This window comes from Emydura macquarii, unplaced genomic scaffold (assembly GCF_026122565.2).
Source record: "Emydura macquarii macquarii isolate MOO-44397 ecotype Brisbane River unplaced genomic scaffold, CSIRO-AGI_Emac_v2 contig_2292, whole genome shotgun sequence".
NCBI classification, from domain to species: domain Eukaryota; kingdom Metazoa; phylum Chordata; order Testudines; family Chelidae; genus Emydura; species Emydura macquarii.
This window is the reverse complement of record NW_027132429.1, coordinates 2912839-2927964: the sequence shown is the minus strand read 5'-3', so window position 1 is coordinate 2927964 and position 15126 is coordinate 2912839. Positions and strand designations below refer to the sequence as shown.

General features: G+C 67.7%; 2 protein-coding genes across 3 annotated transcripts; both read right to left on the bottom strand.

The window, feature by feature from the left end:
* Positions 1 to 172: 172 nt before the first annotated feature.
* On the bottom strand, positions 173 to 2382 carry LOC137161248 (galactosylceramide sulfotransferase-like). Its single transcript, XM_067560350.1, has 2 exons — positions 2281 to 2382; positions 173 to 1298 (listed from the first exon to the last, which is right to left on the bottom strand). The coding sequence occupies exons 1-2, from the start codon at positions 2376 to 2378 to the stop codon at positions 173 to 175; spliced, it is 1224 nt and encodes a 407-aa protein (XP_067416451.1). The 5' UTR covers positions 2379 to 2382.
* Positions 2383 to 2634: 252 nt separating this feature from the next.
* KRI1 (KRI1 homolog) lies at positions 2635 to 13506 on the bottom strand. 2 transcript variants are annotated; one of them, XM_067560601.1, is made up of 19 exons: positions 13390 to 13506; positions 12971 to 13053; positions 12514 to 12619; positions 11886 to 11988; positions 11342 to 11393; positions 10987 to 11036; positions 10356 to 10452; positions 10022 to 10096; positions 9110 to 9234; positions 8381 to 8513; positions 8038 to 8133; positions 7468 to 7638; positions 7012 to 7087; positions 6442 to 6554; positions 6030 to 6171; positions 5457 to 5587; positions 5046 to 5110; positions 4516 to 4611; positions 2635 to 4037 (listed from the first exon to the last, which is right to left on the bottom strand). In XM_067560601.1, exons 1-19 carry the CDS (start codon positions 13469 to 13471, stop codon positions 3647 to 3649), a joined length of 2187 nt encoding a protein of 728 aa, XP_067416702.1. In that variant the 5' UTR covers positions 13472 to 13506; the 3' UTR covers positions 2635 to 3646. The 2 variants fall into 2 exon arrangements, with proteins under 2 accessions (XP_067416702.1, XP_067416703.1); XM_067560602.1 differs by lacking the exon at positions 12971 to 13053 and having other exon boundaries at positions 13390 to 13427.
* Positions 13507 to 15126: the final 1620 nt, after the last annotated feature.

Sequence of the window (15126 nt, the reverse complement as noted above, 5' to 3'; positions counted from 1 at the left end):
GCTGCTGGGTTTTAAGGGGCCTGGTTTATTTACGGGCAGTGGCCCATGCTGAGGACACAGTGAGGAGCCGGGGGGGGGGGGGAGCAGGTGGGCGGCTTACGTGCTCCTGCGGGAATGGCAGGTGGGGGGGTTCATGGGGGCCCTCAAAGCCTGCTGGCCTCTCCCCGTGGGGTTAGTCGGGCGGGAGGGAGCGCATCTCCCTCCCGTGCTGCTGATAGTAAAGGTGGGCGTGATACTGCAGCTCCGGCAGCACCAGGCGGAGGCAGCTGGCGTACCGGGCGGGGCTGAGGCTGGGCCGCAGGTTGTAGCCCAGGATGGCCACGCTGTCGGGCTGCCAGGGCCGCAGCTCGTCGGGCATCTCCTCCGGCCCCACGGCCTCCCCGGCCAGGCAGGCGGCCCGGGTCTCCCGCAGCAGGGAGCGCAGCGCTTCCAGCTCCCCCTTCATGCGGGCGTAGCCGTAGCGCTCGACCCGCTGCCACAGCACGGCCTGGAAGTAGCGGTAGAGCCGCACGTCCAGCCAGTTCCACGCCTGGATGCGCCGGGCCAGCCCTGGGTCCAGGGCCTCGTCCTCCGCCCCCCGCCGGGCGTTGAGCCGCACGTAGGCCAGCTCCTCCAGCCGCAGCCCCAGCAGCTCCCGCGCCAGCAGCAGGGACTCGTCGAAGTGCTCGGCGATCAGCACCAGATGGAAGGTCCGGTTGAGCTGCTGCAGCTCCTGCTCCCACGAGGCGTCCCCTTCCTCCCTGCCGGCCTCCAGCCCGAGGTCGAAGGCCATGGGGTTCCGGGCCAGCCCGTTGCCGGGGTCGGCCGGGTCGTAGTAGAGCTGCGGGGCCTGCAGGAAGGCGGCCAGGGGCCGGCTGTGGTTGGTGAGGGGCCGGAAGGCGGGCACGGTGCTGCGGTAGTAGGTGAAGACGGACAGGAAGGTGCGGACGGGGTCGCGGAGGATGGTGAGGTAGAGGCTGTCCGGGGGCATGACCCGGCGCACCTCGCCCACGGCCAGCCGCAGGTGGCTGAGCAGCAGGTTGTAGCGGGCGGCGCCCGGCGGCAGGGCCTCCACGAAGGCCGCGGCGAAGCGTTGGGGGTAGGCGAACTGGTAGGTGTAGCGGGGGAAGGCCAGGGTGAGGTTGTGCTGCTCAGCCAGCCGGAAGAGGATGTTCTGCAGGGTGCTGCTGGCCGTCTTGTGGGTCTTCACGAACACCACGTTGGGGGGCGGGGAGGGAGGGTGGCTGGCTGCCCCGGTGGGGGAGCTCTTCCGCCCCAGTCTCAGTGGCTTCTGGCTGGGGCCGGTTCTACCCACCTCCCTGCAGTAGGAGAGATGGCAGGTGAGGGGCCCGGGCTGCCCAGCCAGTCCTGGCCCCACCGAGCAGAGCCTGAACCCACTGGAGGGGGGCAGCAGGACGGGCTGGGCAGGGGCGGTGGCTGGGAATAGAACCCAGGTGTCCTGAGGGCCGTAGTCTGGCTGGGCCCACTCCCAGGGCTGGCCTGGGCACTGGCGCTGCTGCTCTCCTGGGAGAGCCCCTGGAAGGGGTAAATCCCCCAGCCCAGCGATGCCAGCACTGGGTGCGCTACGCCCCTAGCCAGCCACCGCAGGCCAGAGGGGCATCTGGCACCTACCCCAGCCTGCATTGCGTGCCAAGCACAGCATCGTGGTGGTGCCAGGCCCAGGGGGGTAGAGGTGCAGCTGGCTCAAGTCCTTTCCGCAGCCCAGCCCTTGCTTTGCAGGAGCCACTGAGAGCCGGGTGGTCAGGCAGGGCTGGGGGAGCTCCAGCCTTTGGCTGGTGCCTGTGAAAGCTGCAGCAGCTAAGAGGGCTTTGGGGCCAGGCCTGTTCCTGTGCTGGGTTTGTACAGCACCTGGCACACTGGGGCACAACTGTGACACACCCATTACGTACGGTGCTGGGCCCAATGGCAGCCTGGCCCAGGGTGGGGGGGCTCGCTCCTACCCTACCACAAGCCTGTAACAGCTGCCAGCACGGGTGCCCCTGCTCCCGTGCAGCTCGGCCGTCTGGGGCTGGTGAGCTGCTGCGGGGGAAGCAGCTGCCCTGGGCTTTGATGGCTGGGGCGCTGAGCGGCCACCAGGCCCCAAACCAGAACGTGGGGGGGGGGGTCTCATACCCACCCGCCCCCCTCGGCTCAGTGGGGCGTTGAAGGGCAGGGTAACCGTGCCCCGTGACCCAGAGGGCCATTCAGCCCCTGCATGTTTCACACCCTCCGGCCCTGTTTGGGGGCAGTGCCCCCCACCCTGCCCACCCCCCAATCTCCCCGTAGCTGCCGGATACTCACAGCTTGGCTGCCCACCAGAGGAGCAGCACGAGGACTGCCAGCAGCAGTGCGCGGCGCCGCCATGGCCCAGCCGAGCGCCACCGGTGGGTCACGGCCATCTCCCAGCAGCTGCTCTGGGGCCCGGTCTGGGTCCTCGGTGCCTGTGGGGGCTGACTGGGAGGGGGGGTGCACAGGCGCCGGCCGGAGCCAGTTAAACCGCTTGGAAAGCCAAGGGCTGCCTCGCATCACCTTGCTAAGACGGCTCAAGGCTTAGCAGCAGCCTCGGGGAGGGCCGGGGCCCATGGCTCAGCCCACGGGGGCCCACCCTTAGCCAGGAGCCTCTGCTCCAGCCTTGGCCAGAGGCAGCTGGGGGCACCTGGGCACCCTCGCCCCACACCAGCCCCCAGCAATAATGGTGGGTCTAGGCACGGCCCCAGAGCCCATGGCACCAGGACAGGGCCAGGGGCTCTCTCAGCCCTGGGGGGCAAGCTGAGTGCTCAGTCTTAGCGAGGTCCATGCCCCACGGCCAGGGACTCCCCGGGCCCCGCAGGGAGCTGGGGTAAGGAAAGCAGGAGTTATCCCCCCCAAGGGCCTTTCTGCTCCCCCCAGAGGCAAGTTTGCACCAGAAGAAGCGGGTTTTGGGTGGGTTTGCCCTGGGGGGGGGGGGGGAGAGAGACGACTCAGCTCCCAGGACACCGGCTGCGTCCCTGAGGTTAAAGCAGAGGTGCTCACAGAGGGGGCAGCCCAGGCCCAGGGTGGCTGGTCGCCTGCAGGCTGGGCTGGAAGGTACAAGGGGGGACGTGGCCCTGCAGCCTGCCCCTTTGCACCCCCAACTGACGGGCCGAGGAGCGGCCAGCTCTGCCCAGCCAGCATCCTCCTGGCCGGGAATCCCTGCCCGCAGGGCAGGGGGGGTCTCAGCCCCTTCTCCCACCTCGACAGCAGCCGCTGGTTTTCTTTGAAGTGGCAGAGCTTTAACGTGGCCCCAGGCTCAGGAGGGGGCAGCGGGAGCCGTATCCAAATGCTCCGTCCCACGGACACAGGGCGGCCATGCCCAGCTGGCAGCGAGAAGCAGGCAGGGAGCTGCTGGGCCCGAGGTTTATTTGGGAATCGGTGTAAAAACGGGACAGGCCCCAGCGCGGCTGAAGCAGAAACGGGCTCGGCTCCAGCAGGGGAAACCGAGGCAGTGAGCCAGAGTCCTTCGGCCAGCACCGCCTCTGTCCACAGGGGGCAGGAAAGAGGGGAGAGGGACCCTGTCCCCAGCTGCGGGGGAGGAGTGAGGAGTTACTCCCCGCCAGGTCCTGGGCAGCCCCGGGGCCCCTCTCTGCCGGCAGCCAGGTGAGGGCAGACCGCCCCCGGGGCCATGCGAGGCCCTGGCTCCTCTGTGTGCTCAGGTCTGGGCAGCTTTGCCCCCAGGACCCCGGCGTGCAGGCGCCTGGGCCCCCGCTGTCCGTCTGCGGGTGCGGCGCAGGAGCTGGCGGTAGCGCAGGCGCCGCGGATTGAGTCCGTAGGCCTGGAGCCTCTGCCCGCTGAACTCCTGCCCGCCCACCCGCACCTTGGCGCCCAGCAGCCGCCCCCTCCGCTTCGGCCGCGGGCCTGCCTTGGTGGGGGGCGGGGGCCCAGGGGGGGCTGGGGTGGGGCTGAGAGTCCCTGCCGAGGGCACCGCAGGCCCTTCGTCCTCCTGACGCTCCGGCTGCCCCTCCAGCTGCTGCCGCTTCACCTTGTCCTGGCGCTTCTTCCCCAGCTGGGGTCGCGGCTCGTCCCCCCCGGCCTCCTCCGTCCTGCAGAACAAGGAGGGGGGAGGCCTGTGAAAATGGGGAGAGGGGTGCCCCAACCCTTCCATGCCACAGAGCCAGCCAAGCCCCTGCGAGCACAGAGCACAGGCCGTGCCAGCCCGGGGTCCCATCTCCAGCAGGGGCCAGCGCGAGGTGCAAGACGCCCTGCAGGAGGTAGCAGGGATGGGGTGTCCACCCCCCCCCCGCCAGACCGAGGGCAGGGCTCCTGCCCCAAAGCCACTCTCACTGTCCAGACAAATATCCCCAGGTCATGGAGCAGGGAGTTCCACTGCTCCACAGCGCACCGCACTTCCAGCAGGGCAGGGGGCATGGCCTGACAGGTGGGGACATGCCCTCTGCAGAGCAGGCACGGTTCTGAAACCCTAGTGCCCTACAAATCCCTGCCATGGGCCCTCCCCTGCCCCACTGCCAGCCCCCCAGATCCAATCCCCTGGGCCCCACAGGCTGTGCCATGGGTACATACCCAGCCGAGAGGGACCTGAGGATCTGCTGCTTCTTGTAGGTGTCCTGGGCCTTGCGGCTGTACGCAGCCTTGTCCTGACGCTCCTCCTTCTCCGACCTGTGGGGGAGATGGGGGGATTCAGATGCTGACCCAGGGAGAGGGAGCCAGGGATCAGCCTCTGAGGCCTCCCGTTGGAGGGGAAGGGCTGAGTCAGAGGGCTGGGGAGCGGGCGTGGACAATAATTTGGCAACATTACAGCACTGCACCAGAGGGAAACTGAGGCACGCACCACGACAGAGGTGAACACAGAATCCAGGAGTCCTGGCTTCCCCTCCCCTCCCCGCTTATAGACCCCATCCCCCTCCCAGAGATAAGGATAGGACCCAGGAGTCCAAGTGCACGGGATTGCAGAAATCTCGCCCTGCATGCGGTTTCTGAGCAAAGTCCTGGTTTGAAGACACCCCACCCCCAGCTGGGCCAGTGGCCAAGAACCATCCGCTGCCGTCCCGCCCCCTCCCCCAGAGCCGTGGGGTAGGGCAGCCCCCCCTCACCGGTACATGCAGGTCTTGCGCAGCGAGCACCAGCGATTCAGCTCCTTGTCGTCAGCGGCCAGGATCTGAGGGGACGAGAGCAAAGCGGGGGAGGGTGTGTGACCTGTGAGGGGCAGGACTCCTGGGGGGGGGGGCCCCAAAAGGGATTAGCATTGCACCCCCTCCCGAGCTGGGGATCAGCCATGGACCCAGAGGGGGAAACTGAGGCACGAAGCAGGGACAGGATTGTTCCCTTAAGGTGAGAGTCGGGGGCAGAGCTGAGGAGAGAACCCAGGAGTCCGGACCCCAGCTCCCCTGCTCTGAGCAGCAGACACCCCCCTCTCCTGGAACCGGGGATAGAACCCAGGAGTCCTGGCTCCCACCCCCCAGCGCAGCGGCAGGGAGGTGGGCCGGGCCGGGCGCCGCGGGTACCTCGTGGGTGCTGAGGCCGAAGTCGCAGGGCAGCACGCTGCGGTACTTGAAGCGGCAGGGCAGGTCGCAGATCAGGTCCTCGTAGTCCAGCCGGTAGAACTCGTCCAGGTACTGCTCGAAGGAGCCTGCCCCTGGGGGGGTCGGGGGGTCAGCACAGCCGGGGGGTCAGAATAACCCTTCAGGGGCTCCCCTGTCCAGCAACCACCTCCCAGTCCAGGGCAGCACCCCCAGGACAGCACCTTCTCCCAGTCACCCACAGTTCAGCTCCCCCTCCCAGCGGGGGGGGGCTCTGGGGCAGACCCCGCCGGATCTGGGGGCTAGGCGCCCCTGGGGGGGGCTGATCCAATGCTGCCCTGTCTCAGCCAGAAGGGGGCGCCGAGCGTGAAGCCCACCAGTCTGGGCGGAGCTGGGGTAACATCCAGGGGGCAGCAGGAGAGGGGGCGTGGCGGGCAGGATGGTTGCTGCACCCCCACATGGCGCCCCAGCCCCAGTGCGCCCGCACAGCAGCAGGCTCCAGGCAGAACCACCCCCGCCCCCCAGCCCTCCCCCTTCTGCCCCAGGTGCCCCCCGTACCAGGGTCGAAGGGGGGCTTCTCCCGCTCCAGGCTCTCCAGGAACCGCGTCTTGCGCTTCCTCTTCCCCAGCAGCGTCGGCGCCTCCTTCCGCCGCTTCTGGGGGGGGCCCGGCTGCGTGCGGGGGTCGTAATCCGCATCCATCTGGGGGGACAGAGCAGCCCCGGGGGCACCCGTCACACCTGGCTCGGGGAGACGGCCCCCTCCCACCCGCAGTGCCCTCGTGCAACGGGCCCCGATCCCCAAGTGGGGCCCCTTGGCCAGATGCCCCCAAACGTGCCCTGCCCTGATGCTACAGGGTGGTTTCCAAGGCCCTGCGCCCCCTGCTGGAGTCACCCAGCACTGCCACCAGCGTCACGAGCTCAGCGGGTCTCAGCACCAGCCGGTGAATTCCCTCTGCCCCTGGGGACGTACAATGAAGTCGGGGTCCTCGCAGTGCGGCTCCTCGCGCCCCTCGTCCTCCGCCTCCTCTGGCCACTCGCCCTCCTCCGCGTCCCGCCCGGTCCAGTTGTCCCAGTTCCAGCCATCTGGGGCCAAAGGGGAAGGAGACGGTTTCTTTGGAGCTGAGTCGTGCTCCTGCCGCCCCCTCCTCCCCCCGCTGTGAGCCGGGGCAGGGGTCACCCCACCCACCACGGAGAGGCAGCCATCGCCAGCCTGGGGCGCACCGGCTGTTTCTAACAGCAACGCCCAGAGGGTTTGGGACGGGACGTGGGGGAGGCTCAGATGCAATGCCCCCGAACACCCCCTGCGCAGACAGGGGCCGAGCAGCGTCCACTCTGCCACGACTGCGCCCCCAGAACCCACAGCACCCCTCCCAAAGAGTGTGCCTCATCTGCATATGCAAATCAGGTTACCTTCCTCTAGCAGAGTGGGGGTGATCTGCGGGGGGCTGGGCTGGGCATACAGACGGGCCGGGGGGACGTATTTGTCACATCTCAGTGACTCCTGGACAGTGCCCCCCATATGCACCCCCCATCCACCTACCATCCACGCCCTCCTCCTCCTCGAACTGCGGCTTCGCTTCCTCCCCCTCCCCGTAATAGTCAGCCCCGAAGAACTTCTGTGGGGTGGGAAGAGAAGAGAGCCAAGTGAGCAGGTGGGGTAAGTGGGGCAGGAATTCCCCCCCTCCACCCCCAAGCCAGTGGGGCAGAAAGGGCAGAGCCTGGGGGGGCTCCTCTGTCCCATGGCAGGTCTCCACGGGCACCCTGGGCCCGTCCCAGCCCCACAGGGGGCTGCAGCTCCTGTCGGGGTGGGGGATGCCCTGGCAGGGACAGGGCCCAGGACCGGGCAGGATGGGGCCAGCTGGACTGGCGACATTAACCCCTTGGAGCCCAGACATGAGACGCCAGGGCCCCGTGGGAAGAATCGGGGGGGGTCCCTGCAGCCAGCCAGAAGGTGCAGGGCCCCCAGGGGGAGGGCAGGTGTGCGGGGGCTTCTCGCCTGCATGAGTCGGTCGTGGGCAGCCGGGTCGAAGGGCCCCTCCAGCTCCTCCTCCCCGAAGCCCACGGCCGCGTTGCCCGTCGCCTCCCGCAGCTTCTGCAGCTTGGCCGCGATCTCCTGGCGCTTGAGATTCTTCAGCTGCTTCAGCTCCTGCTGCTTCCGGGCCTTCTCCTGCGGGCGGGACGACACGGGGGTTATTATGGGATGGGCCAGGCAGGCGAGGGCCCCGCCTGGGGGTCCCGTGCAACATGGAGATGGGGGGGGGGCCTCCTCGCCCCAAAGAGCCTCCGCCTCTGCTAGACGCAGCCCCCGGGAGGCCCTGTGCACCCAGAGCAGGGACAGAACCCAGGCGTCCTGGCTGCCGGCCCCACCCCCACCCCCCTTCCAGAGCCGGGGACAGAGGAACCCAGGCGTCCGAGCTCCCTGCTCCTTCTCCCCGTTGAACAGTCTTCGCTCACTCCGCTCTGCGACTCAGGCTGCCCAGGGGGACGTGGGGCTGCCCCACAGCCTCTCAGGGTGGAGAACGGCCAGTCCCCAGCACCCTTCATCCCACCCCCCACCGCCTCTCACCTTCCTCTTCCTCTCCCTGATCTCCTCGCGCTTCGCCTTGCGTCGCTCGTCCTTCCTGCGCACTGAGCTGCCGATGGTCCGGGGATAGGTCCTCACCTGGGGGGGGGACACGGCACCTGCATTACAGACAGTCCCCCCCGCCCCCAAACACACCCCCAGCTCCAGGGCACGAGCGCCATTCTGCGACACCCCCAGGGACCCTGGTGTCCTGCAACCGCCCCCACCCACCACATGCAGCCCCCAGCCAGGGCGGGGCCTGCAACTGTCAGGGTGTCCCAGTTGCCCACCACCCCCCGGGACCTTATCGTGCCCCCCCCAGTGCCCAGGGGAGCGGGTCCCTCACCAGCTGCGCGTCAGGCTCCTCGAAGCGGAAGTTGTACGTGCGCTCAAAGTCCTCCTGCTTCTTGAGGAAGATTTCCCCCTCGTCCGACGAGTCCTCCAGCCCCAGCCGCAGGGGGGAAGCGGCCCCAGGGCCCCTGGGGAGAGGTGACAGGCTCATGGGGGGACCGGGCAGGGAGGTGTCTCCAGGAGCAAAACCCAGCCCCAGGAACCTTTCCTGCCGGTGAGGCGACACCCCCGGGCGGGTCCTCGGCAGCGGTGATCGAACCCACGACCACAGGGTTAAAGGCTAGCGGCACCATGGGAGATCGAGGTGGGGGGGTAATTCGGGGGGCCCCCCCAGGCCTTTGTGGTACGTTTCCACCTTGCCAGGACCTAGGAAGACCAAGTGCCCCCGACTGGCCAGTGGGAGGGGAGGCCGGTCTCCGGGAGTTCCCAGGGCACATCTGGGGGGTGTGGGGGGGTCCCATTTCTCCAGGCAGGTGGCTGCTGGGGGTGGGTGCCCAATCAGGCCGGCTTCCCAGCCCCCACTGGCATCTGTAGGGTACTTGGCCCCGAGCACCAGGCCAGGCCAGGCCCCCCAAGTTAGAGACCCCCCCGCCCCACCCAACAAAACGTGGGCCACTCATGATCTGGCTCCTGGGGTCGGGAGAGCCCTTTTCCCCCAGCCCTGAGGGGCAGGGAACAGCAGAGGGCAAGAAAGGTGGTCCCCAGCCGCGCCCCCTGCACTTGCCTTCCCTCTTCCTCTTCCTCCTCCTCCTCTTCCTCCTCCTGGTAGCCCTTGTTCAGGATGTAGTCACGTAGGAAGCGCTCCCCGGGGTCCAGCCTGGGGTCGCTCCAATAGTCCTTCAGGGGGGCCTGGCGGAGAGGAGACGGCGGAACTCACTGCCACAAGTTGGTGCCGGAGGCCAGGACGTGATACAGGAGGCCGGAGCGGCCGGGGTTAGAGTGACAGAGTGCGGGTAGTGGGGGAGAGGGCAAGGCCCCCGACCTATAACTCATGTGGGTCAGAAGGGACTCCTCCCCCCCGCAGGGGCAGGTGATCCCATTTCTGCCTCCTGCTCCTTCCCCTAAAGCAGCTGGTGCCCCTCCTGCTGGAGGCAGGATGCCCGGCTAGATGGGCTGAGCCAAGGCTGCCGGGAGATGGGGGTGGGAGGACGCAGATCTAGGGCTGGGCCGACCCACACTGCACCTGTCCCGGGTCGGCTGGCCCTCGAAAGGCCGTGGGGCACGGCAGTCCCGGATATAGCTCGGCTGGGTGGGTCGCACCGAGGGGGACAGAGAGGGGCCGATGCCTGGCAGGGACCAGCAGGTGCCCCCTGCCCATGGGCAGAGGCTGGGGTCTCCAGAGGGAGAAGCTGGAACACCGGGACCCTGGGCAAGCGCTGAGCCTGGCCGGCGCGGGGGCAATTTGGGTTTACATGGGCCACGGAGATGGGTTTTGTCAGCCCCTGCTCACCCCAGAAAGGAGCACTGCAGGGAAGTGAGTTTTGTGGGGTCTCTGCCTGGCTCCCAGCATCCCCCTCGCACCGGCCAGGGGCAGGGCCCCCGACACTGGCCCGGGAGCTGCTCTGCACACAGACGGCCAGCACCGCAGCCCTGCCCCGGGGTCGGGGGCTCCAAGGAAGAACGGGCACCCGCTTACCAGGTCCTCGAGCTGCTTGTCTGGGGACAGGTCCTGCCCTTTGAGCCAGCTCACGTAGCTCGCCTCCTCGCGCGCCTGGGGCGGAGAGAAGCAGAGACCCCGTCAGAGCCCTGGACGCCTACACGGTCCCCACCCCACATCCCCCGGGCTCCCCAGTCCATGCGGCCCGGCAGGAGGCGCCACGCCGAGATCCCCAGCTAGGGAAGCCAGTCCCCGAACCCGCGTCCTTGGAGCCCAGCAGCCTGACTCCACCGACCCCCAGCCTGGCACTGGAGCCGTCCTGCCCCGGTGCATCCCGGCCACCCAGAGCAAACCCTCCCCCCCGGTCACCCACCTTCTCCTGCGTGGTCTGGGTCCGTCTGCGCAGCAGGGCCGAGCCGCCTTCCCCCGCACTCTCCTCCCCATCGCTGTCTGCCACGAACGGCCGGAAGCTGCCGGGACGGGGACGCCTCGGGATGAGCAGTAGGCACCGGGGGTCGAAGCCCCAGGGGCCCCTCGACCAGCCACAGCTGCTCCCCAGGCTGGTGGGATCTGGGGAGCCAGCACCTCCCCAATGGGCTCTCCGGGGGGCCGCTGCGCACTTAGCCCTTCGGCAGCTTGCAGCCCATCCCTCCCGGCGGCCCCCGCGTCTGGTGGGTCCCAGCAGGGAGACGCCCACGTCCCGCCAGGGCCACGGAGATGCAGCGCCCCCAAGAGGGGGGCTGGAGCGCGGACTGGGCACAAGGGGTGGGCTGCCACGGCCCCACCTGTCTCTGCTCTAGCACAGCGGGAAGCCACCAAGTCAAGCTCACGAACACCAAGGAGTTTCAGTAGCCTGAGGGTGCCTAACTCCCTTGGGAGACCTGAGCTAATGCCAACCCCAGCACTCAACGCTCCCACCCAGCAGGGAGAAGTGTCAGGTGAGCGCCGACTGCGGAGTCCTTCCGGGCAGACCTCTGTGCCCCACGCCCCTTCCTCCCCCTCACCTCTCCTTTATTCGCTTCTGCTCCTCGACGTAGCTCTGGGAGGCGGCTCTCTGCACAGCAAGGAAAACAGAGGGGTAAACTCGGCACTGGTCACCAGACCCGCAGAGGGACCCCTCGCCCGGCGCTGAGATGCGGCCACCTCTGTGGTGGGGCCCTGCAGTCATTGAACAATGACATACTGCAAAAATGGAGAACCCCACGTCCCCCTGAAGCTGCAGATGGGATGTAAGGAGGCAGAACGGGCTCTGCAGGGGTGACGGCTTCCCTGGCACCTCCTCCCCCACTCTCCCTGAGTGGAGAAACAGCCCCCCTCTCCCCTCCAGCCGGAGAAGCCCCTTCGCAAGCCCCTCCTCACCTTCCGCCTTTCGGCTGCTGCTTCCTCATCCTCCTCATCCTCCTCGTATTTCCTGGAAGAGGAAGAAAACTGGTTATTTGGCGCTTCAGACTTTCCGCAGCCCCTGCACGTCAGCCGCCATCGGGGTGGGTGGGGCAGCAGGCACCCAACCCAGGCCACATCCGCTCTGCGCACAGCCAGCCAGCCGGAGCAGGACCCTCAAACTCCACCTGCCCTTGCAGCGGCCAGGCGGCTCCAGAGGGAACCAATGCCTCGTCCGCATTGTCCTCCACACGCGCTGGCACGGGACGCTCTGCACTCAGCCAGCGGCTATAGTCCAATGTCAGGCTTCAGCCAGTCGCCCGCAGGGGTCAGGAAGGGATTTTTGTCCCCACTGCACAACTGGCCAGGTATATTCTGGGGGTTTCTCCCCCACACCTGCCTCTGAAGCATCAGAGATCGGCCCGGCTGGAGAGGAGACACCGGCCAGTGCAGATCAGTGCTCTGAGCCGGGCCAAAGAATCCCCACGGCCCCACCCGGCTCGGCCCGGCCCCCACTCCTCACCCTGCCTTCTCCAGGATCACCTTCCTCTCGTAATCCTTCAGGTACATGGGTTTCTCCTTCCTCTTCGGGGCCGCTGCCTCCTGCCCGCTTTCTGAAGAGGAATCTGAGGACAGAGCCAGACACAGACCCCGGATCAGCGAGGGAGCCGGGCGGTCCTGTCAGGGGCAGGCAGCTGGACACGCGGGCTGGGGATTCGGGTGTCCGGCAGGCTGGAAAGGGGCGTCCGAATCCTGCCTCAGCCCCAGAGATCAGGGATCCAGAGCCAGCCCAGCACTCACAGCATGGGAGCCCCAGCCATGAGCCATGGAGTAACGCAGCACAAGGCCAGGGGAGGGGTCCCAGCTGGAAATTAAGCAAGGGGCGGGCAGGAAGGGGATCCCACGCTATGCGTCCCTGCTAGGTTACCATGGCAACGTGGCAAGTTGCCCCCGGGAGCCACAACTGTGCGTCAGAAAAGCCCAGGCATCTAGCTCGTTCCCGGGGTACCAGCCCTCCCGCCACTAGCGCCCCGAGTTCCCCTGGCAGAGCTGGGCGAAGGGAGCAGGCCCCACCTCGGACAACGCTTCCTCGGTGGCACCGTGGCTCTGCTGGGGGCAGGGAGCCGAGGGGGAGGGGTGGGAGCCGTTACCTCCTTGGCTGTGGAAGGTGGCGTCTTTCTGGTAGATCCTGGGGTCCTTGGTTTTCAACAGGGCCAGAGTGCGATAGAAATCCCGGTCCTGCAGGGGGTCCAGCGCCTGCCGGGGCAAGCGGGTTAGTCAACACTGACCCCCTCACCCCTTCCCTGGGGCTCTGCGCCGAGCGCTGGCCGCACCCCCAAGGCGCCGAGGGGCAGCTCTGAGTTAGCCCCATAGGACAAAGGGGGAAACTGAGGCAGTGAGCCGGGAAGCCACTCAACCAAGGGCACAGAACCAGCCAGCGTCAAGGCCATGGCCAGATTCCAGGGGGAGTCCTGGCTCTCAGAGCCCTGCTCCGACCCACTGGACCCCACGCCCCACCCAGAGCCGGGGACAGAACCCGGGAGCCCCCTTCTGAAGCCACTGCTCGTTCTCAGGCCCACTGACCCCCCACCTCCATCCCCCGCTCACCACTTCGTCCCCGCTTTCCTCCGAGCCGGACTCGGACTCGGACTCGGAGCCGGCCTCCCCATCAGCCCCATAGCGATCCTGCACTGGGGGAGGGCAAAAGCGGGGGGGTCAGCAGGGAGCTGCGCTCAGTGGGCATCATCCTCCCGAACGCACCCCCCAGACGCCCCCCCCCCCAGGACCAGCCCGGGAGCAGCGCGGGGGTGTCTCTGGGTCCGGGCAAGGGGCTATTTGCGGATCTGGGGGGCCGCGCCGGCCGGGGGGGGGCACCGGGGCACGTCGTGCAATGGGGGGGGGGGCTGCAGGAACAAGCCACTGCAGGGGAAAGGCGTCCTTGGGGTGGGGGGTCCCGCCAGGCTACGGTCAGGGGAACCCCCCCCCGTAGGCCCCGCCCCCTCCGGCAGGCCCCGCCCCCGGCTCACGCCGCTGCAGCTCCTCCCGCCGCCGGTAGCGCCCGTAGCGGGCCGCGAAGGCCGCGTTGATTTTCAGCTCCGGCTCCGGCATCTTCCTCCGCCACCACGTGGGCGCCGGCGGGCACTTCCGGGTCGGGAAAGCACGTGAGCACGCCCAGGGGGCGGGGGCGCAGGGCCGTCGCCTCAGCCAATCCCGCCCCGCCTCCCGCTGACCCCGCCCCCGTTTAAAGGGACCGCAGCCTGGAGCTGTCATTGGAGACCCCCCCGTCCCACCCACCAGAATCCCGCAGGACTCTCTGCCCCGCCCAGCTCTGCCCCCCCCCCGACCCCCGCTGGCCCAGCCCCAGGTGCCCCTTAGCAAACACCTGTACTCATCTGGCCTACCTGAGCCCCACAACCTAGTGCAAGTCTCCCCCCAGCCCCTCCAGGAGGCGGGGCTCTTATCCCCATTGTACAACTGGGGAAACTGAGGCGCAGAGACTGAGGCCCAGCCCCACAAAGGTATCGAGGCTCCTCATTTCCATCGAAATGGATGGGCTTCAGGAGCGTGAACACCTCTGACGGGCTGGGCCCGAGCGGCTGGCTCCAGGCCACCTCGGGGTCGGTAGCACACTCTGCTGGGGGGGCCGGGGAGCACCCTTTGAGTTCACACTGGGGCTGCGTTGCCGGGATGCAGCAAACACAGAACAAAGGTGCCAGGCCTGGGCTGGGGGAACCGTCCCTGGTAATCTCCTCTCTCCGCAGCTGGCGGCTTCCAGCAAGCGGCAGGCACTTGGCACAGGTCGGGAGGTTGTGAAACGGCCCCAGCTGGGCCTGGGGCTTTTGCTTTTCTTTTAAAGCTCCTGGCAGCAGCCAGCTCTGGGTTCGCCTCCTCTCCTAGCTCAGAGGCCAGGTCACCCCACCCCGGCCTGGCAACAGGCAGCCAGCTAGCGTTGCTAAACGCTGGCTTCCTTCCTTCCGTTGCTGTGTCACTGGTGCGCCACACCCAGAGGCTGGGCCCTGGACGCAGGGACAGCCTGTCTGATAAAGCCCTCGCAGCATCACCCCTTGTGCAAAGGATCTCTGCGGAGACCCGGCCGGCCCTGGGAGCAGAGACAGGCCTGGGCGCTTGGATCCTCACCCCATGTGCCCCCTCTGCTGCCCCCCTGAAAGTTCCTCTAACAGCACAAGTCACTGTAACACCTGAGCCCAGGAAAGACACCCTCCCTCGCAGCAGGAATCTCCACGCCAGGAGCTGTGCAACCAGCTCCGCTGTCCTCCACGGGCCCAGCGGAAGAGGGGCAGGTACCCGGACAGCTTCCCTGAGCCCTGGTGCCAAGCATGGCTTGGGCCTGACGGGGAGGCAAAGGCTCTGGAGGAAGCTGAATGGTTGTGAGCCCTGCAGCCTGACATGGTTCGGTTGTAGTGGGGGAGCTCTGCCTGAACCCTGCTGATACGGGAAGGTTCTTTGCAACTTCTCCAGTCCTAGAAGGCAGCAGGGGGCTCAGATGGGGGGAAGGAGAGGGTGGCGCCCCAGAGAGTGATGGTGCCAGACAGTGTCTTCCCCTTGGCACACTTACAGCAAGCGGCTCAAGGCACAGCAGAGCCCCTGGCCCAGCCCATCACAATCCAGGGATGCGGGGAGCCAGAGCCGGGGCGACAGCAGAGGGGAGCGAGGACTGTTCTGCCGCAATTGTGTGGGGTGTGATGGGAGCAAAACAGGAGTATCAAGGTATCTGCAACTACTGCCCAGCTCTGGGAAGGGAG

Coding starts and splice junctions, on each gene's coding strand:
- LOC137161248 (XM_067560350.1), bottom strand. CDS start 2,378: ATGGCCGTGACCCACCGGTGGCGCTCGGCTGGGCCATGGCGGCGCCGC. Junction 1,299..2,280: donor CTCTGGTGGGCAGCCAAGCT/GTGAGTATCCGG, acceptor CTCCTACTGCAG/GGAGGTGGGTAGAACCGGCC.
- KRI1 (XM_067560601.1), bottom strand. CDS start 13,471: ATGCCGGAGCCGGAGCTGAAAATCAACGCGGCCTTCGCGGCCCGCTAC. Junction 12,620..12,970: donor AGGAAAGCGGGGACGAAGTG/GTGAGCGGGGGA, acceptor TTGCCCCGGCAG/GCGCTGGACCCCCTGCAGGA. Junction 6,555..7,011: donor GGAGGAGGAGGGCGTGGATG/GTAGGTGGATGG, acceptor CTTTGGCCCCAG/ATGGCTGGAACTGGGACAAC.